This window comes from Bos mutus, chromosome 7 (genome assembly GCF_027580195.1).
Source record: "Bos mutus isolate GX-2022 chromosome 7, NWIPB_WYAK_1.1, whole genome shotgun sequence".
NCBI lineage: Eukaryota > Metazoa > Chordata > Mammalia > Artiodactyla > Bovidae > Bos > Bos mutus.
In genome coordinates this window covers 52,406,975-52,430,220 of record NC_091623.1, presented here as the reverse complement: position 1 = coordinate 52,430,220, position 23,246 = coordinate 52,406,975, and the positions used below count along the sequence as shown (strand labels likewise).

At 53.6% G+C, this 23,246-nt stretch overlaps 1 protein-coding gene across 1 annotated transcript in view; it reads right to left on the bottom strand.

The window, feature by feature from the left end:
• Positions 1–23,246, bottom strand: part of CACNA1A (calcium voltage-gated channel subunit alpha1 A) — a 253,453-nt gene that overhangs the window by 3,658 nt on the left and 226,549 nt on the right. Inside the window, 10 exon segments of the mRNA XM_070373554.1 lie at positions 439–474; positions 1,775–1,888; positions 2,058–2,196; positions 2,303–2,412; positions 3,705–3,805; positions 3,921–4,028; positions 14,024–14,129; positions 16,489–16,585; positions 18,806–18,933; positions 22,857–23,007. Coding sequence (XP_070229655.1) covers positions 439–474; positions 1,775–1,888; positions 2,058–2,196; positions 2,303–2,412; positions 3,705–3,805; positions 3,921–4,028; positions 14,024–14,129; positions 16,489–16,585; positions 18,806–18,933; positions 22,857–23,007 — 1,090 coding nt within the window.

Sequence of the window (23,246 nt, the reverse complement as noted above, 5' to 3'; positions counted from 1 at the left end):
AAGAAGACAGAGCAGACTTGCCCAGGGCTTGGCCCAGTGGCACTGCCTGAGACTGGAGTCTTAAGGGACTCGGGGCTGAGACCAGAGGTTCATAGGTGGTGTCATGGGAAAGAGCCCCCAAGAAAGAGTGAGCTAGGCAGGGCTACAGGTCAGGCTTCTTGGAACGATGGACGCCCGCCTGCCAGGCTTGGGGGCCTCTGAAGAGAGGGTGGGAGGTGGGGGGTCAGGGCGGGGTCACCCCTCCAGGGCACACGTGGGGCACACAGAGAACACAACACATGAGGATGGGGCTCCACGGGGTGGGGGGCAGGGGTGCGGTCTGCGAAGAAAGGGTGGGGTCCGAGGACCCGGAGAGATGACAGAACTCCCACGAGGGGGGGTGGGCGGGAAGAGGGGGCCGGAGCCCAGCTGGGCGGCGCGGGCGGGCGCGGTACATACACTGAGGTTATTCCCACGTGGCCGGCCCCTTCTCCTCTGTCACAGCCCCACGGGATGGTGCACACAGAAAAAACAGAAAGAAGGAAATAAATATAAAAGCCGAGAGGGAGAGGGAAAGGTGTGTGGGAGATGGAGGAGAATGCCAGGGTCGGGGAGAGAGAAGAACCTGAGGTGGGGAGGGAAGGGGGAGGGGGAGAGAGGTTAACGTCCCCGGTGTGTGGGTGACCCCAGGCCCAGCTGGCCTTCCTCCCATGGGGACGGAGCACACAGATGGCAAAGGCACGAGACCGACAGATGGGGTGACGTGGCCGCAGGCGCCTGGCCCTGGACTCTGCCTCATGCAATGCGCCCAGCCCTGGCTCCGCTGACACTCAAAGCTTCGGGGGTGGGGTGGGGTGGCCGTCAGCTGGCTTGTGCCCCCCTTCTCCTGGGGCCTGGAAGCTCGGTCCTGGTTGGGCTTTGGGGGGCCCATCGGGATGGGACTGGACAGTCACATGCAGGCTGGGTGCCTCCCACCCAAATTCCCAGCAGCCAGAGGCCACACCCCTGGGCGACCCTGGCCCAGCCAGGCACAGCACAGCCCAACCCCTGCCACCCCCACCCTGCGCAGATGCCACGGCATAGCACACGGGCAGCCTGCCACAGTCAGACATGCCGCCCTGCCTCTCAGGTTGGGTGGACAGCCCAGCCATGCTTCTGGCCCCTCTGTCCTGGGGGGCCAGGGGCAGTGGGACCCTGCCCCCTGACAACCAAGCCCGCAGCTGGGTAAAGCAGCCACACACAGACACGCGTCAGGCACACACACCTGCTCCTCCCCAGCGGCTCTCACAGAGACCAGACAAACGACTCCCAGGCCCCACCCCAGACATGCTACCAGGTCCTGGGACCTGCCAAGTTCCCCAGAGCATGTACGATGTATGAGCACACCCATCCCTGTGTGCATGCGCCTCTGTGCGCATGCGTGTGTGCGTGCGTGCATGGATATTCTTGATTGCAGCTCTCACCGGGGCCTGACACATCCCCTCCCATCCCCCATCCACATCCCCGATATGTGTCCTCCATATCCTCCGGCCTCAGCATCCCTAAACGGAGCAGAGACAAACCCCGAGGCGGTGGCCATGGTGCCCTGCCCCAGAGGAACCTCGTCCCCTCTCAATCCTCTGTCAGGGAGAAACTAAGAGGATTGGGGCCTCTGAGGGTTCCAGAGGTGTGGACCCTGCCCGCTGCAGCCAAGGGTGCAGAAGTCCCCCCTGGCCCTGGGTCCCTGGGCTGCATAGGGAAGCTGGGACTCCAGAGGCCAAGTCCAGTCCCCAGGGTGGTGGGTGAAAGCTCTCACCTGGTTCTCGGCAGGCAGGCGGGGCATGGAGGCGGCCCGGGCCTGGCCTTCAACGGGGAAGTAGTGCTCACTGTCAGAGTAGCCGTCTCTGCCCATCTCTCGCATCTCCACAGACTGCGGGGCAGATGGCGAGGCTGGGTGAGCCCCGGGGCCGCCTGGCTGGGGGACCCCGGGGTAGAGGGTTGGCTGGGTGTGTGCAGAGCTGCAGGTGAGGGGCCCAGACCCCTCCTTCTTGTCCTGCCCGGGCCGGGGAGCCAAGGGGGCGCTGGGGCCATGGAGGTACCTGAGAGTTGGGTTGGCTATTAGGCATATCAGTGGGGGGGCCCCGCTCTGGGCTCCATGTGCCCGTCTTCTGGAACATCTCCTGGGCCCGCTGGGTCACCCAGGATGGGCTCTCTTTCATGCCACTTTCGTGAGCCATCCTGTGTGGGGTACAGAGGCCAGGGTGATGGTGGGCACTCTGGTGGCTTTTGCACCTGGCACCCCGCACCCCTGTTGCCCTGCCTTCTGGCCAAGAGGGACACTCACAAGCCTCCTCCTGGGTCCAGCTGGGTGGAGGGGAGGGCGTTCTGGCCAGGCCCCCCCTCCTGTGTTGGCGATGGGGGCTCCATGCGCTGGAACATGAGAGGTGTCCGGTTCTGGGGAAGCAGAGAGCAGCGTGTGTACACAAGGTGGCCAGGGGGTGGGGGGAGAGGGGACAGATGGAAGAGGGTATCCCAGGCTGAGGCTTTGGTTTCAAGACTGCAGTGAGGAGGCTATGGAGGGTATGCTTAGCCCACCCATGGGGTGAAATCCTAGAAGCCATTCTTGAAACCCACCCCTACCCTAAAACACACACACACATTCAAGTCTGATCCATCAGCGAGTCCTCTAGACTCTTCCAAATCCATCCATAACCAGATCACTTCTCACCGCTCCATGACCCCCATCCTGGTTTTCATCAGTCTGGCCGGGACCACTGCCCCCTCCCAGGCTCCCAGCTCCAGCCCTTACTCTCCATGGCCACCAGAGAGCACCAGTGAGCAGCGGCAAGCGATCACTTCCCACCTCTCCTGAGGCACCCTTGTGGCTCCCACTTCACTCTGAGCAAAAGTCAAAGGCCCACAAATCCTGAATAATCCGTCCTGTCACCTGCCCACTCTCGTCTCCTTCCCCTGCCCCTCTTGCTCACTCTGTTCTGCCATACTGACTTCCCTGCTATTTCTCAAACTCATGGTCCTGCCTCAGGGCCCTTGCACTGGCTGTTCCCTCTGCCTGAAACACTCTTCCCCTAGGTATCTGCTTGGCTCTCTCTCCTCTTCCTTCAAGTCTTTCCTCTGATGTCACTTCCTCAGCAATGCCTCCCAAACTACCCCTTTCAAATCACGTTCCCTTGCCCGCCCCCCTGCTTTTTCTCGTGGCACTTACTTTTTTCTGTAGTGCGATATAATTTCATCATTTATCATTGGTGGCCTTCTGCGAACTGGAAGGTCTGCTCTGCAGGGATTCTGGTCTGTTTTGCTCACAGACACATACCCAGAGCTGAGAAAGGTGCCTGGCACACCATAGGTGCCCAATAATTAATAAAAAAAAAAGTTTATTTGTTCTGCCTATTGGATTATTTGACTGCACTGGGTCTTAGTTGCAGTACGTGGTATCCAGTTTCCTGAGCAGGGATTGAACCTGGGCCCCTTGCATTGGGAGCGTGGAACCCTAGCCACTGGACCACCAGGGTAGTCCCTGCCCAGTAAGTGTCGGTGGAGCAAATGAGTTACTCCACGTTATGTCTCCTTGGCACTGCCCTCCTCCTTCAGTGACCTGTCCTGGAGCCTGACGTCACCCCACTGTTCTGGTTGGTCCTCACGGTGACAAGAGAGACACTGTCTCCCAGCCTGGGTGTCCACAGAGTGATGGACAAAGGAAGGAGCGGCTGTCAGGGCTGCAGCCATACCTGTTCCTCGCGCATGGCCTGAAGCTTCTTGGCCTTGCTCTGCCGGTAATACTCCATGATCATCATGGCCGCATAGATCTTCCCCACTGTCAGGTCCGTGGCTGGGGGCACAGGATGAGCTCACCGTGGGTGAAGGCCCGGTATGCACCAGCCCCGCCATCCCGAGGCCTCCTCTTCCCTCCCCCCTCTCTGTCCCAGGCCGGGCCTGGCTCTTACACTTGTGGGGGGTGACCAGCAGGTCCAGCGTCTTCTGGGACAGATTGGGCCAGATGGCCATCATCTCCTTCCGCAACTCAGCATCCATTTGTTGTTTGTCAGCTCCACCTGCGAGTGGGAACAGAGAGGCATCAGCTGGCCTCTGGGGAAGCTGCAAAGCCATAGGCTCCTTCTGATCCAGGCTCTGGGGTCCTGGTCCCCAGCAGGGCTGGGGCCTTTGAAAGACTGTGTGGGAGACACTCCAGCATCCAGAGGGACTGGCCTGGTTCCCACTTACCAGCTGCGTGACATGGGTGTTAGTCTACTGTGCTGTGCCTCAGTTTGCCCATCTTTGAAATGGGGATGATGGCAATAGTACCTGCCTCAGTGAGTTATCTGAAGATCAGAGTAGTTGATGGGCAGCATTAGAACTATGTCTGCTGTAGGGAGCCTGGGGTACGCCTCAGGGAATAGTCCTGATAGAGGAGGTTTGTCCCTCAACCAAATTTCCCCTTCTATGAATGCTGATCTTGGAACTAGCTGACCCCTGGCCCCTCACCCCAGCCATGGTGATTACTTGTCTTCTCTGTCTGAGTACATGCGAGTGTAGCCCTTCCTGCCTTCCCTGGGATTGGCTGGGGCCATGAGATGAGTTCTTGCCAATGAGGTGTGAGCAGAGTGAGGTGCCACTTTGGGCATTTAATGGCCAGTGCAGAACCCTCCTGAGTTCTCATTCCCTCTGTCACAGCAACTGGTAACATTGGGGACCGTGGTTGCCCACTCAGGCCTGGTCCCTGAGTGACTAACGAACAGAAGACCCTGCCGACCCTGGAAGACGTTCCCACATGATGCAAGTGGGAAGTGAATCTTTGTTGGTTCAAGACCTTCTTTGTTACAGCGGCACATTCTCATTCATCCTGACTGATACATCAGCCTGGACACTGTTTCGACTCTTGTTTCACAGCCCCCAACATGAGGCACAGGGGTGCTGTCCTAACATTTACCAGCAGTTAGGGACATTGATTGGAGAAGGCAATGGCACCCGACTCCAGTACTCTTGCCTGGCAAATCCCATGGACGGAGGAGCCTGGTGGGCTGCAGTCCACGGGTCGCGAAGTCGGACATGACTGAGCGACTTCCCTTTCACTTTTCATGCATTGGAGAAGGAAATGGCAACCCACTCCAGTGTTCCTGCCTGGAGAATCCCAGGGACGGGGGAACCTGGTGGGCTGCCGTCTATGGGGTCGCACAGAGTCAGACACGACTGAAGTGACTTAGCAGGGACATTGATGACAGCTAGAGAAAGGGTCTGAGGGCTTTCTGCTGGGCCAAATATTAACCCTGTGGTTGCTGGATTATGGGAGGAGGTCCAGGAGATCTGGGGGAAGGGCAGGGGCTGGCTATCAGCCAGTTTAGTAGTATTTCAGTGTTTGAACCACCATCCATGGGGGCCTGCTGGCTGAATAGCTGACCCACCCAGGTAGCCCCAAGAACCCCCTTTGCCTCCACTCCCTGTCCACCTCTTGTCGCCCACCACCTGCTCTCATGGCCCTTCCTTCTCCCATTCCACTTTCCGGATCCAGCCTAGGACTGTCTTTGGACCTCCTGTGCAGTTTCTCCTCAGCAGATGTGGGTCAAAGCACAGACATCTGCCAGGCACTCCGTGCTTTCATTCATCTTCCCTTGTGTGACTCCAGAGACAGGTGTCTTTATTTTGAGAAAAATTCTTTCAGAAGGGTCTTTTGTCAAGTCAAGCACAGATCCTATTCTACAGTGAGGATCTGGAGGCAGCAGGGAGCTGAACCGCCTGGACCAGTGTAGTGGCCTCTGCGCAAGTCCTCCCACACCCACCAGAGGGCGCTCGTGAACACCTGAGGGCAGTCGCCTCTGCCCAGGTCCACCTCCCATAGCCCTCCCATAGCCACCAGAGGGCGCCCCCGAACACCTGCATCTGTCACATGTCTCCGGCGCTCAGAGCCCTTCAAGGCTCTCACCTCACCCAGGGTGATCTCCCCAAGTCCACGAGACCCTGAACCATCTGCCCTCATCTCTATTTTCCCGTTTGGTCACTCTGTTCCAGCCACACCAACCTCCTCCATGCTCCGCAACCACGCCAAGCATCGTCCTGCCTCAAGGTCTTTGTATAGGCTGTTTCCTCTGCCAGGACGGTCCTTCCTACAGGTATCGGTGTGGTTCCCTCCCTCATCCACTTCAGGTCCCTGCCCAGATCCTTTATCAAAGAGGTCTTCTAGCCGCCTCCCAACCTAAAGCAGCCCCCCACTTCTATGCCTTTTTCTGGCTTTATTTCTCCATTCTGTACTTATCGCCTCGTGCTGTTGCTCACCACCTCACTTCTGGTGTCTGTGGGGTCTAAAGGTGCAGAGATCACTGGGGCCAAGCTGTGTGGGGGTGGGGCTGATGGGTGGGCCTGGACTCAGGTTGCGGGAGACCCTTCAAATAATCATCTGTTCTGTAGCTGGCCTTTCAACACCCTTGACACCAACCTATAACAGTTTTTCTTTCCTCTAGGAAAGCAGTTGGAATTAATAGCTACATCTCCCATCCTCTGTAGCTAAGTGAGGTGCCTGGGGCCTCTGGTTCCTTTTCAGAGACATGGGAAGGGAAAGAAGAGAACGTGACATTCCTGTGAAAAGTCACTTTTGCCCAATAGCTTACGTATTTCCTGTCTCGGGTGGAGAAAAGGAAGCCACTTATTGTTATGGATTGAATTGTGTCCTCCCAAAATTCACATTGATGCCTGAATGCCCAATGTAATGGCATTTGGAGATGGGTCCTTCAAGGAAGTGACTAAAGTTATATGAAGCTATAAGGGCGGTCCCTAAGAGAGACAGACAGCAGGCGTGCATACGCACAGAGGAAAGGCCATTGAGGATACAGCAAGAACGCGGCCGTTTGCAAGCCGAGAGGCCTCTCAGGAGGGACCTAACGTGCTGGCACCTTGATCTTGGATGTCCAGTCTCTAGAACTGTGGGAAAGTAAACTTCTGTTGTTTACGTACTGTCTCTGCTATTTTTTTATGGGAGCCTGAGCTGACTAGGATACCTGTTCTTGGTGAATGGTTGAGGCAGGGTCAAGGTTTCTCGCCCTGTCAGACACTGAGGCTGGATCATTCTTGGTTGTGGGGCCGTCCTGTGCGCTGTAGGATTTCAAGCATCCTCGGTCTCTACCCACCAGTTACCAGTAGCGACAACCAAGCCTGTCCCCGACATTGCCAGGTGTCCCCTGGTAGACACAACGCCTCCGGTTGAGAATCACCACCTTAGGCTCCTTCTGCTTCAATTCACATGTTAATCTCTCATTCGGGATTGTTGTTCCCATGGAAATACAGTAAATACCCTGCCTGTGAATCTTTAAGTTGAGAACTTTCAAAGATGCGAACGTGCGTTCCATCAGTGTCAGGCCAGGCATGAGTTAAACTGCAGCTTCCCTCCATGTCCTACTGCTGAGATCCTTCCACTCTGCCATCTTCAGCCTCCTCTCCCTCCGCCGGTCAGTAGCTCTTCTTGCCTGCTCACTCAATTCCAGCCCCTGTATGCCAGCTGTTATGCTATACTCTGTACTTTTTAAGGTACTATACTGTAAGATTGAAAATGTTTTCTTTCTGTTTGTTCTTATATATTATTTGTGTGAAAAGCATTATAAACCTATTACAGTACAGTACTGTATAGCTGATTATGTTCATTTGGTACCTAGGCTAGTCTTTTGGACTTAGGAACACATTGGACTTATGAACGCTCTTGGAACAGAACTCATTCATATGTAGGGGACTTACTATGAAGGGAAACTCCTTAGGGGATTTCAAGGCAGCTCTCCCTTGGGGTCATGGGATCCACTCAAGGCTGAATCCCACGTTGACTCCTCCTCCAGGTATGGAGTTGTTAATACTGGGGCTCCCAGGGCGTCCCTGGTGGCTCAGATGGTAAAGAATCTGCCTGCAACGCAGGAGACCTGGGTTCCATCCCTGGGTCGGGAAGATCCCCTGGGGAAGGAAATGGCAACTCACTCCAGTATTCTTGTCTGGAGAATTCCATGGACTGGGGAGCCTCACAGGGTTTCAAAGAGTCTGACATGACTAAGCGACTGACACTTTCACTTTCAAAGACAGAAGGTACCCTTGTATTTGGGCATCAGTCCCCCAGAAACCAGTTGAGTCCCAGCGTCTTCCCCTCCCCTACATCACTCTACACACCCCTGGTGAGCCTTCTCTGTTGCAGGATCTGTCCCAGGCACGTGGCAACATTCAAGAGCTTCTCTTGGGACTCCCCTGGTGGTCCAGTGGTTAAGACTCCATGCTCCCAAAGCAGGGGCCTTGGGTTCAATCCCTGGTTGGGGAACTAACATCTCATATGTCACGTGGCCAATAAATAAATAAACTAAAACATTAAAAAAAAAAAAGCCTCCCTGGCATGCCAGGTACCATAAGGGCCAGCCCACTTCCAGTTTCAACAACCAAAACTGTCTTCAGCCTTCCCTGGGGTGAACTGCTGGCACCCAGATAGGAAGAAGGTTTCTTCTCTGTATGGTATTGAAGCCAATGGGCAAAGGAGGTGGTAAAATAAGATGGGAGCGCCTGCTGCCATCTCTGTGTTATTTTGGTCTGTTAGAACTGACAACAATTTCTATTAGTTCATCAAAAGCTTCCACTTCTGCCACATGCTCCTTAATATGAAAGTTCTAAAGAATGAATAAATCATCATTTTTCAGGCTAAAAAAAACAAAACAAAACAAAACCAAAGCTGTCTTCAGACATGGCCAATGATCTCTGGAGGCAGAATCATGCCTGGTTGAGAACCCCTGACTTAAGAGTTTAAACCCCTGACCAGGCTCCTCACCCCCGACCCTACTCTTTCTTTCCTTTCCACAACATTTCTGGCCTTTGAACACGTTACATAGTCTACTTATTTATAGTGGCCTACTTTTCTGTTGCCTGTCTCCCCACAGCCCCATGAGGGCTGGAGGTTCGTCTGTCCTTCCCTGCCACGTGCCACTTGCTGAGCACAGGGCTGGGCACACAGCATGTGCCCAATGGGGCTCTCATTCAGTGAGCTGGTAGTAACACAGGCAGGTCAGATTAATGGTGAGCAGGGCCCTGGGGCACTCCCAGGCACCAAGGCCTTTTTCCTCCCCCTTGTCTTCTAGGCAAGACTCCAGCCTCCTTGACCTTGCCTGAATTCCAAAGGGTGGATTCCAACAGTTGCTAATCAAGGGAGCAGCAGCCAGGAAGCCACTTGAGGCAAGATTAAAGGGGCTGGAGAAACTCACCAAGATTAGGAGAGGGCTCCCCTTGTAGCTCAGTTGGTAAAGAATCTGCCTGCAATGCAGGAGACCAGGGTTTGATCCCTGGGTTGGGAAGATCCTCTGGAGAAGGAAATGGCAACCACTCCAGTATGCCTGCCTGGAGAATCCCATGGACAGGGGAGCCTGGCAGGCTACAGTCCATGGAGTTTCAAGAGTCAGACACGACTTAGCATCTAAGCCCACTTGAGACCCTGCACACACTCTAATGTTGTCAGCAATCCCACCCTTTCAAAACTTTGCAGAACCGTTGTTGTTCAGTTGCTAGGCCGTGTCCAATTCTTTGCGATCCCATGAACTGCAGCACGCTAGGCTTTCCTGTCTTTCCATATCTCCCGGAGTTTGCTCAAACTCATGTCCATTGAGTCGGTGATGCCATCCAAACATCTCATCCTCTGTCGCCCCCTTCTTCTCCTGCCCTTAATATTTCCCAGTGTCAGAGTCTTTTCCAATGTGTTGGTTCTTCTCGTCAGGTGGCCAAAGTACTGGAGTTTCAGCATCACTCTTTCCAATGAATATTCAGGGTTGATTTCCTTTAGGATTGACTGGTTTGCTCTCCTAGCAGTCCAAGGGACTCAAGAGTCTTCTCCAGCTCCACAATTCAAAACATCAGTTCTTTGGCACTCAGCCTTCTTTATGGCCCAGCTCTCACATCCATATATGACTACTGGAAAAATCATAGCTTTGACTAGACAGACCTTTGTTGGCAAAGTGGTATCTCTGCTTTTTTTAAAGCTTTTTTTAAAGCTATGTTTATCATAGCTTTTCTTCCAAGGAGCAAGCATCTTTTAATTTCATGGCTGCAGTCGCCATCCATAGGGAATTTATCCTAGCAATGGGATTTATGGCAGGGGTCTTGAGCCATGTGGTACCAGTGTGACCTCTAGAGGAGCCAGAGGCTCAGCAACTGAGGTCAGCCAGGCTTACATGACTAATTCTCAATAAATATGCTAGACTCAAAGTTCAGGTGGGCTTGGGTGGTTGACAATACTTCATACGTGTTGTCACACATCACTGCCAGGAGACGTAAGCACTGTGCATGTGACTCCATTGGGAGAGGGTGGAAGCTCCCTCTTGGTCTCTTCCAGACCCTGTCCAGGTGCCTTTTGCCTTTGCAGATTTTAGTCTGTATCTTTTTGCTGTAATAAACCACAACTGTGAGTAAAACAATTCTTTTCAGTTCTGGGTTCTATCAAATCACTGAATCCAAGCCTTTTTTGTTTTTTTGAACCTTCATTTTGGGCTATCCTGGGACCCCCAGACACAGGTTCTCCAGAGGAAAACAGCAGCTGGGATACAAAGGTATTATGTAGGGGCTTCCCAGGTGGCGCTAGTGGTAAAGAACCTGCCTGCTGATGCAGGAGACATAACAGTTGCAGGTTCGATCCCTGGGTGAGGAAGATCCCCTGGAGGAGGGAATGGCAACCCACTCCAGTATTCTTGCTTGGAGAATACCATGGACAGAGGAGCCTGGCGGGTTACAGTCCATAGGGTTGCAAAGAGTCAGACATGACTGAAGTGACTTTGCATGCATGCATGTACCAAGAGCGGGTGCCCTGTTAGACCCATTTTACAGGTGCGGGAACAGTAGCAGGCAGAATTCTAAAGCTTATCCTTCTCTCCCAGCAAGATTCTGCTTATTCAATCAAATGATAGTCTAGGGACTGCTATAAAAGGACTTTGCAAATGTAATTAAAGTCCCAAGTCAGTTGACTATAAGTTTCAGAGCTGATCTAGGTGGGTCTGATCTAATCAGGTGAGCCCTCTAAAAGCAGAGCATTTTCTTAGCAGCAGAGAAGTCAGAGAGACTTGGAGCACGTAAAGAATTAGATGCCTCCCCAGGAGCTAAGCATAAACTCTGGCGAGAAGCCAGAAATGAAATGGGGACCTCAGTCCTGCAGCCACAGACAACTTAATTTTGCTAACACCCGAATAAGCCCTGGAGTAAATTTTCCCCCAGAGCTTCCAAAGATGAGCCCAGCCTGGCCACCTTGATTTTGGGCTTGTGAGACTGTGGACGGAGAGCATAGTTGAGTCTATCTGGACTTCGACCTACATACCTATATGCTAATAAATAGGTGTGTAATAAGCTGTTAAAGTTGTGGTCATTTGTTACATGGCATTGCTAGCTAATACATGGGCTGAGACTCAGAGCAGGTGAGGTCCTCTGCCAAAGTTTACAATGGAGGACAGGGCAGGTAGGTGGGCAAGCTGAGTCCACTTTTCCACACGATTATAAGAAAGCAGCTGCCCATGATTCTGCTTCCTCACCTCCCTGGGTTGGGACCTGGACCAGTTTCAACCATGTGTGTGGCGACCTGGACCAGTTTCTGTCTCACTGGACCAGTTAGTCACTCAGTCGTGTCTGACTCTTTGCGATCCCACGGACTGTAGCTGGCCCACGTCCTCTGTCCGTGGAATTCTCCAGGCAGGTATACTGGACTGGTTTGCCGTGCCCTTCTCCAGGGAATCTTCCTGACCCAAGGATCAAACCCAGGTCCCCTGCATTGCAGGCAGATTCGGTTTCAACCATGCTGATAAGCAAACAGTCTGGGGCAGGCAGAGCCACAACCCAGACAGGCCCCGGGTCCAGACTAGACGCATGTGCCGGCATGCCTGGCAAGTCCGAACCGCTTGCCTCCGACTTGCTGCATGAGAAAGAAATTAATGTGTGTCAGACAAGGGCCTGAGCCCTGACCCCTCCCCTTCTCCACTTATGCTGTTCCGAGTCTCACCCTCACTCCTGATTCTTTCTCTCGATTTGGGGGCACCCCCCCTGCTCTCTTTACTTTGATCTGCATGCTTCCTGCTCCAACAATGCCTGTCCTCAATGTGCCCCTCCCCCTCGCCCCACCAGGCACTGTCTCACTGGAAGCTGCTGGTCTCCCTCCCTGAATGTCTTCCTTCCGAGCAACTTCCGGCCTTGGAGCCTCCTTCCCCTCTTCTCCTCAGGGCCCTGGAAAGAACATGCGTCTGCAGTGCGGCCTTCCTTCCTGGTGACCTCTCAGGGGCTTCAGCTGGGTGCAGCCCTGACCTCTCTCTTCAGCCCCACTGAGATTTCCAACCCTCTGCTGGACAATGGACCCAGTCCTCCACTGGCGACTCCCCCAACTTCCTTCTCTTTGGTGATCCATGCGCCTCTGTCCCTGCCCTGCTGTCTCATCAGCTGCCAAGTCACACCCAGTCTACTGTTAGGCCTCTGAAACCCACTCTGGGCAGTCTACTTCAGAGCTGCCCTGGTCAAAGCACAAAACCCATTGATCGCTCATGGTCCTCAATCTTCAGAGCTGCCCTGGTCAAAGTGATTGGCTGTGACCTGGCACAGAATCCATCGGTTAATCTTGGTTCTCACTCTTGGTCAGTCTTGGTCCTGGGCACTGCTTAAACACTGGAGATGCCTTTTAGGAGTCAGTGTTGCCCTGCTCTCCACCCACCTCCCTGGCCTCTCCTTTCCACTCCTTCTCGGCCACCTTAGATGCTGGGGTGGCTCCAGGCTCAGTCTTCGGGGGCCTCTTGGTTCTCTTGTCCCCTTGGAGAGCTCCTCCAGTCTCCTGGCTTAACACCTGTCAGCATGTCATGCCTCCTGACTCTATGTCACCAGCCTAGCCAGGAGGACTCACCATCTCACTTCCTTCAGAACCTTGGGGTGGGGGGAATGCCAGAAATGTAAGTTGGAGAGCCCCTTCTAGCCCCCATGTCCACGTGTCACTGTCAACACCAATCTTTTGCCCTCCCTTGGCCCCAAACCTGCTCCTTCTGTCTCTTCTCTCTCAGGCAACTGGGGCTGGGTCCGTCCTTTAGTTGCTGGGGCCCCACCCCTTGGGGTTGGCCTTTATGCTCTCTTTCTTTACGCTCCACATCCATCCATCAGCAATCTGGTCATCTTGACTCCCAGGAAATATTCAGAATGTGAATACTTCATATGCCCTCCTTCCAAGCCCCTATCCTGTGTTCCCCTGATTTATGTCAGGGCTCCTCCTAGCCCACCGGTCTACCCTGGTGGCTCAGACGGTAAAGAATCTGCCTGCGATGCAGGAGGCCCAGGTTGGATCCTGCGTGGGGATGATCCCCTGGAGAAGGGCATGGCTACCGAATCCAATATTCTTGCCTGGAGAATTCCATGGACAGAGGAGCCTGGTGGGCTACAGTCCATAGGGTGGCAAAAAGTTGGACACAACTGAGTGACTGACACTTTACCTCTCCTAGCTTCCACTGTGGCTAGAGGGAGCTGAGCCTGCCTCTGCTCACGAGACAGCGTGGCGCCCCCATGCGGAAAGTGCAAGTCAGTGCAACACAGCTCAGGGTGGGGTTGCGGAAGGGATCTGCACCGGCTGGTCCCTCTGCCTGCAGTGTTTTCTCCCCAGGTATCCACGTGACTCCCTCACAGCTTCCTTACGGAGGTCTCCCCCCGCTGCTGGAAGTGTCAGTGTCCTCCAGGCTTAGAGTGGTGTCCCGCACACAGATATTTGCTGAAGCAGGTGAATTTGCTGAGTCCTCTGGCAATGGCACCCCACTCCAGTACTCCTGCCTGGAAAATCCCATGGGCGGAGGAGCCTGGTGGGCTGCGGTCCATGGGGTCTCGAAGAGTCGGACACGACCGAGCGACTTGACTTTCACTTTTCACTTTCACGCATTGGAGCAGGAAATGGCAACCCACTCCAGTGTTCTTGCCTGGAGAATCCCAGGGACGCAGGAGCCTGGTCGCGAAGAGTCGGACACGACTGAAGCGACTTAGCAGCAGCAGCAGCAGCTGAGGCCCTGGCTCCATCCACCCTGCCCCACCTCTCAGTTTCCATTCCTGCCCCTACCTTTGGCAATTTTGATGTCCAGGGCCGTGCGGATCAGAGCCATGAGGGTAGAGTTGAAGTGGACGGTGTTGTCATCAGCGACGGGCAGATCCATCCGCAGGAGCCTCTGCAGAAAACCAAAGGCAAGGGCAATCATTCCCAGGGACCCCTCCGCCATCCCGTAAGCCAGACCCACCCTACCCGGGAGCCCCAGGAAGAACTCTGAAGGCAGCGGCTAGGGTGCCCCCCACCCCTCAGGTTACCTGTCCCAGTGTTCCATTTCCTGACTGCCCCTGGTGACCCATAGGGGGCGCACTGGGGACTCTCCTATGCTGCCCGTTCCTCACCCGCCTACTGGACCCTAGAAGTGACATTTCCAGGGTTGGCCCGTATCCTTGCCCTGCCCCAGAGTTCTTCTGGACAGCTCCGTTCCATTCTGACCCCAAAGAAGAAGAGCACAAGCCAGATCGCAGCAGACATGCAGCAGCCAGGCAGAGGGGTCCATGGCCACAGCCGCTGGGAGGGCCGCCGGCTCCCCACCCCTACCCCCTGGCTCGGCCCAGACCAGACCAGATGGGCACAGACCACATCATTCCTCCGAGAAGCGGCAGGCAGGCGGCTCCCCGACTACAGATGGGGCGGGCCCCTCTCTGACATGCAGTGAGGCCATGACACACAGAACAGCGGACGGGGGCGCATGCAGACGGAATCTCGAGACTCATTCATAGCTCCGTGGAAAGTGTATCTCAGGGGCATGTCCAGGTCTTGGCTTTTTGTGCGATGGCATGGGGAAGGGGTGACAGGGTGTTCCCATGGCCCAGGGAAGAAAAAATTCCCTGTATCCCAGGCAGGGGCTCTGTCCCCCATGCTTGGTGGCATGGGAGAAGATGCTGGGCTGGTGTGCACCAGCCCAGGATGAGGTGGCATGGAGATGAAGATCGATGTCCACCAGAGCAGACACGGGGAAGCACAGAGTTGGAGAAGGGGATGGGAATGGCAAACTCAGAGCAGAAGACAAAAATGGGTTGGGGCAGGGTGGTGAGGGAGGCGGTAGACAGAGAAACAGACTGGGCCACTGTGCAGAGCTGTACACTGCACAAAGGGCTCCCTATCTCAGAAATCATGGATCTGCGTTTAAATGACACCTTCCCAGCTGACAGTGGAAAAGTATCATGCTGTCCCCACATGGGTGGATTCCAGTATTTTCCCCACAGACAGACTGTTCTGTGGAAAGGAGGCTTGTTTCAAATTGGCACAAAGGTGCTTATGAACCCATGGTGGCCCTGCGCAGAGACCAAGAAGGAAAGGGCACTCGCCCTCTCTCTTGCACGCTCACACACACACCGACACTCAGCCAAGCAGAGATCAAGAGATGGACAAAAGCACAGGTAGAAAAGGGACAGATGCAGGGAGGGGCTGGTGGGGGCACCTCAGGGGTGCCCAGTGGGAGGAGGAGGAGTAAGGATGTGGGGAGGTGGTTACGTGACACAGGAGGAAGTGAGGTACACAGAAGGGGAGGAAGGATTCTCAGACACAGCGGGGGCCAAGGTGGGATGGGAGAATGGAATGATGGGACCATACTTTTTGGAGGGGTTGACTGTCAAAGTCATCCCCTGAACTTCGTGTGGATGAGTTGTGGGGAACAGAGCATCTGTCCTTGGGTGCCAAGGGAGATTCCGGGACAGGGGTCTAGAGGGGTGGCCCGGCCCAGCCGCCTGGCGGCTCCTTCAGCCAGCATGCACCACCCCCCAGGTCGGCCATGGTGCCTGCCCGCCCCAGGCCCCCGCCAAGGCAGCGTGCATGGCCTGCGTCAGGGTGCCACGGTCCAGGGGTCCAGCTGCGGCCCGCCTGCCCACTCTGGAACAATGGAGAGGCATGTTGGGTTGTCTTGGGGGGAGATGGGTGGCTTAGGGACAGAAGACTGGGGAAGCAACTCCAGCGGGCAAGGAAGAGGGGAGAGGCTCTGGGTGCTCCCCGGAAGGTCTCAGATGCCCCAAGGCCCTAGGTCAGAGATCAGCTTCAGGTTTGTATAGGGGACCATGAGACCTGGGGGCTTGAGATATAAAAGGTGGGGTCCAAGCCCCTCTCTGCAAGGTGCTTGCCCAGGTCTGGGCAATGGGGGCCACTCTGGGCTCAGTGCCAATCCCACCTCTCAAAGTGTTTGTGTCCAATTGGGTTCCCGGGGGACCAGGTGCGAGGGGACTTGGGGGCTCCCCTCCCCCTCCCCACCCCGGCATGTTGGCCATAAGAGAGTCTCAAAACACCAAGACACACTGATCAGAAAGGACGGACACAGTAAATTGCTTAGAATCAAGGGATGGTCATGATCCATTTACTTGAGGAGGAAAGGGGGAAAAAAAAAAGGAAAAAAGAAAAAGGAAAAAAAGAAGAGTAACGCTGGAAAAAGAGACTCGGCTGGCTGTTCCTGGTCAGCACTGAAAAATCCCCAGTGCCTGGACGTCGGTGGTTGGCAAGGGTTAAACTACCTTGTAAGCCACTCTGGCCGGACACTTCTTCCCCAGACCCAGGGGCGGAGACATGTGTCTCAGCATCTGATACATGTCCGGGTAAGGCATGCGGCCCCTGGCAGCACCGAAAACAAAAAACGGAGGTGGGAACGGAGAACCAAAGGAAGGGTGGGTGGAGGGAGGGGAAGAAAAGGACGGGGAAAAACCAAAAGAAAAAAAAAAATCACACGAGCCGAAAAAATAGAGAGAGAAAGATGCAGAGAACGATAAAAGAGGTGTTTCAAATAAATAAAAAAGAGGAGAAAAAAATGGGAGAGGTAGTTAAAAAATATTATTTCACTGCTTATGAGCAGGGAGACAGAGTAAAGAGAAAAGTCAGATTCACTTTTGACTCTGAGCTCTAGTTCCGGTGGAATGCGGACAGAATGGGCGGGGGGAGGGCTTCTCACTCAGAAGGGTCTGGAGCAATTCTTTGGTTCGGTGTCATTTAAAGAACTGGGTCAAGTTCTCTGGTTTGGCTGAGGCTGGTCTCTGAGGGGGCCTAGATGGGGAAGAGGGGCCACGACAGTGGGAGAAGGGCTGGGGCTTCGGGAGGCGAAGGGTGGAGAGGGAGAGAGTGGAGGAGATGGTGGCGGTGGGGGGGCGGTCAATGCAAAGTTACGGTCCCCTCGGATGTGTCTGATTTTGGGGTGCCGTTGAGACCCCGGGATGGGCAGCTTCAGCTAAGAGCAAGCAGAAATGGCTGAAGGGAACGGAGAGATAAACGTTCCATGCTTCATCAAGTCTACGTGACTGCATTCTGTTGGCTAAGAGAGTTTTCTAGTTTAATGCAAAAGAGAGAGATGGCTCTGTTTTTTAGATTATATATATATATATATGAAATATATATATTGAAGAACCCCAAGCCACACTCATTCCATGGATGCTAGCAGGTTTTAGTGGAAATCAAACCTTGCAAGCAACCCTATGAGGACATTTCTTGCCTAAGCCGAGAGGGGGAGATATTACGCGCAATAAACTGTACATATCCTTATAATGAATCCGACCGCTGAAAGGAGAAGAGAGGGGATTAGTGGAGGCACGGGGTCAAGCTGCATCACACTGGCTCCCCGTGCTCATAAGTGAGGTCACGATGTCAGGGCCTGGGAAACCCCTGGCTTGAAGGAGTAAGGGAGACATAGGATGCATAAAGGTCCCTGAGATGGTCCCAGACACTTGCAGACCCTGGGGGTGCGGGGTGGGCAGAAGGTTTTGTGCGGAGTGGGCTGGGAACTCTGGGCTGGGAGAACCTCCCCCAGGGCTTTCTGTATCGCCCTCCTCCACAATCTACATGGCTACACTGGGGGCTGGGGGGGGTTCGTGGCATAGAGGACAGGGGGACAGCATCCAACTGCTGTGACCTAAAATCAAAAGAGGAAGAGTTAGGAACCAGCTGAAAGTCAAGCCCCAGCCCCGTGGCTCACCCCAGCCTCTTGGTCTCATGGAGGACTTGTCTGGGGCTGTAAGAATGGCAAGGATTGATCCTTCCCTGCTTTCCTCATGAGGCCTCCCCTCCAGTGCTCAGGCTGCTGAGGGCCTCTATTTAACGCTTTCTTAGCCCCCAAGCTCAGCCTGAACTAGAATCTTCAGTCTGTGGTTGCTGGGCTCTGAGCATCAGCGTGGCACATCTGAGTGTCCAGCAAGGGCTTGGTGCTGAGAAGGTACTCAATACACTTGAGCAGGGTGGAGATCACTCTTGGGAACCATCACCTGCCAACTAGGAGGGGGCACTCCCTTGCTCATGGAGATGGGAGAGCTTACTCCCTTCATGATCACGAACATACAAGGACCACCGAGGCTCTGTGTCCTCTCCCCTGGGCTCGTGTGACCTCATGTTCCAGGGTCCTGGAATCCCAATGGGAGCTAGGTTCTGCCACTCTGATCTTGTAGCTAATTCTGTCTCCCAAGGGAACTAAACCAGCCCTTCTCCCCATACTCCCTGGAGAACTGAGGCTGAGAGGCCTCTGGCTTCCTCCCTGGGGCCTGGTTAACTTGTTCTCACCATCTGGAGGCCTCACAGTCAGGGACAGGAGAGACTCACAGGAGATGAACTCATGGTGGAGTCTCTCCCTCACTTCCCAGAAGGCCTTGGGTATGGGCAGCAGTGGTACCCAAATCATTTAACCCAGGATGTGCAAGGGTACTGATTCTCATCTCTTTTCTGACTGATCCTACTGAAATCCCTGCCAGCTTCCCAGGGAGACAACAGCCTAAGGTCTGGAGCCTGACCTAGACTATGCTCCAGTACCAGAGAAAGGTGGGTGATGTGGTTGGAGGATTTGGGGTGACTGCTTACCACGCTGCAGGGTCATACTCGGCCCAGACACGCACGTACTCATCCAGGTGGTGGGGACCCAGGATGGAGGAATCTCGGGTGAGGTACTCAAAGTTGTCCATGATGACGGCAACAAAAAGATTCAGCATCTGTGGGGACCCCAGGGGCCAAGACGGGGTCGGGGAGAGCAAGACACATCCAAACACATATACACAGAGGCCCAGAGGGAGAGAGGGAGGGAGATAAACATGGGAAAAGGAAGTCAGAGAAAGAGATGGCGGGAGATAGAGGAAAGACACATGCTCACAGAAGGAGCCCAGAAACAGAGATATGGAGAAATGGAGATGGGGGAGAGACACAGAGACAGAGACCAAGATTGATACAGTTGGAGAGAGAGGTGGAGAGGTTATGTGACATAGGAGCCAACACCAAGGGGACCACCATGGTCCCAGATCCTCCCACACCTGACCCCCAACAAGACCAAAATGCACACTCCATGGACCAGAACCTTATCATGTTTCCATCCCCAGCATAAAGTAATTACTCAGCAAATATTTGTTGGATGGATGGATGGATGGATGGATGCATCTTCCTGCCTTTGTCTACATCTTGTAGCAGCTTGTCACATGCCTTTAGTGTACTAGCCTTTAGTACATGGGGAGCTTGCATCAGTCTTGCCTCCAGACCTTTGTAAATGTTGCTCCCTCAGTGGACATCACTTTTCTCCTTTTGAGTAATAACATCTGGCGAGCCCTCCCCCGCTTTATACTTATATGCTGTTGTTGGATGTGGTTGGCTTCATAGGTGGTGGTCACATAACCCAGGCTTGTGATTGGTTAGGGAGGAGCACGTGACCCAGAGTAGCAAATGAGAGACTTCCTTGGGATTTTTGCTGGCACTCTGGCAGCCATCTTCCCTCCACAGGAAGAAAGTCTGAGAATAAAGCCAGAGTGGAGGAAAACAGCAAAGAGGACAGGGTCTGCTATTGCCCGGACCCAGCCTCATCTGGACTTTTCAGCAGTATAAGTTAGTGAACTGTGTATTTCACTTACGTCAGTTTCAGTTGAATTTCTGTTACTTGCAGCCAATTTTAAAGTGTTTTTTTTTTTTTTTATGTAGACCATTTAAAAGTCTTTAGTGAATTTGTTACAATATTGCTTCTGTTTTATGTTTTGGATTTTTGGTTGCAAGGCATGAGGGATTGTAGCTCCCTGACCAGGGATTGAACCTGCATCCCCTGCATTACAGAGGTGAAGTCTTAACCACTGGACTACCGGGAAGTCCCTATATGCAACCAATTTGATCAATATGTGGTCTAAGTCCTGCTCACCGTCCCTGAGTGGCCCTCAGGGGGAGAAATCTTTCTCTCACTCTGTCTTCCCTATCAAACCACATATCAGATTATACCATTACTGTCTGCTGACTTGTCTGCCCAGCACCCCTGCAAACTGAGAGAAACATGTTCTCTCCTTATATCCCCAGTACCTAGCATAAGGCCTGGCGCATAGTAGGTATGAAGCAAATGTGCAGATGTAAACATAGTAGGTGCTTACTATATAAGATGTATTTCTGCTGCTGCTGCTGCTGCTAAGTCGCTTCAGTTGTGTCCGACTCTGTGCGACCCCATAGACAGCAGCCCACCAGGCTCCCCCGTCCCTGGGATTCTCCAGGCAAGAACATGGGAGTGGGTTGCCATTTCCTTCTCCAATGCGTGAAAGTGAAAAGCGAAAGTGAAGTCGCTCAGTCGTGTCCAACTCTTGGCGACCCCATGGACTGCAGCCTACCAGGCTCCTCTGTCCATGGGATTTTCCAGGCAAGAGTACTGGAGTGGGGTGCCATTGCCTTCTCCGAGCTCTATTTCTAGGTGTCCCTAACTTCAGTTCATCATTTCATGACACTGATTGAGCACGTACTGTGTGCCAGTCCCTGTCCAGGTGTTGGGGATGCAGCAGTGAACAAAACAAAAGCTCCTGCCTCTTAGGGGCTGATGGTCAAGGGCAGTAGATGTCTTCTAGGGTGCCTGCCCTTCCCAGATGGGCTGTAGTATGAATGTGTCTCCCTATGAACCCACAGCTACTAAGACAATGGTGGCTATTTGAGCAGGAGCCAGGATGGCCCATTCAGACTCTCTTTTGGGAATCTGACACTGGGCAACGGTCCCTCTGGGCCCTGGAAGCTCAGTGGTAAAGAAACTGCCTGCCAATGCTGAGACGTGGGTTTGATTCCTGGGTCGGGAAGATCCCCGGGAGAAGGAAATGGCAATCCATTCCAGTATTCTTGTCTGGGAAATCCCATGGACAGAGGAGCCTGGAGGGCTACAGTCCATGGCGTTGCAAGAGTTGGACACAACTTGGCAACCAAACAACAGCAATAACAGTGGACCGTCCAGGTCAATGGCTGTTGCCACTGGACTCGGGGTGGGTGGGGGATGCTTTGAGACCTAGCCTGCGGGTATCTCAGTGTGAGGCTGCTGGTCTGAAGAGAGTGGATGTGTTGGGCTTTTGCTGAGAGATGCTGGTGTTTGGGCTGGGGTCTGAATACAATAGCTCCCATACTCCTTGGGCAGCTTATATCCTGCCAGCAGGAGCCACGAGTGGGAGGGAGGCCAACCTGGGGAGGAGAGACTAGGAGGAGAGGAGACTCCTTCTGCTTCCCACATGGCTCTGTGTTGTGGACTGAACTGTGTCCCCATGAGATACATTCAAATCCTGGCCCCCAGTTCCTGCGAATGTGACTTTATTTGGAAAAAATGGTCTTTGTACTCTCATTGTCAGTTTAAGATGAGATCACACTGGATCAAGGTGGGCTAAATTCCATATGACTGCTGTCCTCATAAGAGGGAAGTCTGGACACAGTCACACATGAAGACGACCATGTGAGGACAGAGCCAGTGACTGGGGAGATGCTGCCACAAGTCAAGGAACACCTGTGGCCATCAGAAGCGGCAGGCCAGGAAGGATCCTCTCCTAACTGCTCTGGAGGGATCATGGCTCTGCCAACACCACGGCCAGGCTTCTAGCCTCCAGAACTGTGGCAGGATCAATTTTTGTTGTTCTCAGCCATCAAGTTTGTGGTTCTTTGTGACAGCAGCCACAGAACACTGTCTTCAGTTGTCTGGGGGCAGCATACAGCCAGGGTGCCAGGGCAGGGGTGCCATGGTGGCTGAGTTGGCTGTCAACACCCTCTTTTCCTTTTAATACCCCAGCCCTGGCCTTCCTGCCACGGTTAATCCCTGGTGACGTCAGCGTTATCTGTTTGCCCTTTCAACCCTGTGTAGCCAATCCCTATATTAAATCCCCTCTGCCTGAAATACCTAGATCATTTCAATTCTTCTGACTGTGCTCAAACCATTCCAGGAAGAACGGAAAACAGAAAAGATTTGCTGAGATGAGACCCCAGAGAGAGAGAGAGAAAGACAGAACAGGATGCAGGTTCCTGATATGTATATTTTAATTCCTAGTTCCTTTTTGCAGTCTGACAGTGAATTATATTCTCAGGTCTGAGGAGATTCCTCCTTTTAACAAATTCATCTTTTACTAGTGAAAACCTTTCAGTTTTTTTGCAAAGCCCCACAGCCTCCAGAGAATGTTCACGTGGCTGACTTTTTCCTGCCTCCTGATCATATAGAGGAAGGCACACACCTTTCAGAGGGCAGGTGGGAGTCTCCTACAGCTCAACTAGATGGGAGCTGGGGCAAGCTCTGAGCTCCGTTAGTTTTTCTCTCAGCATACACAGCAGGTCTCAAAAGGGGGGAGATTCTGCTCCCTCCTTTAGGGGATACTTGATAATGTCTGGAGACATCTTTGGTTGTCACAGCTGGGAGAGTGGCGGGGTATGAGCTACTGTCATCTAGCGGACCAAGGCCAGGGATGCGAGCAGGCACAGAACAGCTTTCATCGGAGAATGATCCAGCCCCCAATGTCACGAGTGTCATGGGTGAGAAACCCTGGTTAACCTAATCGAGGGCTGGTCCAGAGAAGTCTTGGAGGTAAAAAGTGTGTGACAGCCACATTCCAGAGAATTCACACCCCTGAGGTCTAGGAAGCTTTCCTACACATGTCCACGGACTCACCAGAAACGAGCAGAGGAAGATGAAGGAAACGAAGTAAAAATAAGCAAATTCATTGCCGCATTCGTGAGTCAGGATGCCAGAGTTCTTATCACAGGGTTTCCCGCTGAGGCAGGAAAGCATGATGTTGTGCCAAGCCTCCCCAGTGGCACTCCTGAGGAAGAGAGGGGGCATCAGTGACCTGGATATGCAGCCCTGGACAACCAACACCTACTCCCAGGGAGGCAGAGTGCTAAGGTTAAACACTTAAGCTCTGGAGCTGGACTGATGTGGGTTTGGGTCCCAGGTAAATCACTTTTTCTCCTCTTTGAGCCTAGAGAGGGGGAGGAATTCTCATCCTTGGCTGTGCCTTAAAGCCCAAGGAGAATGTTTTTTTAAAATGCTGATGCCAAT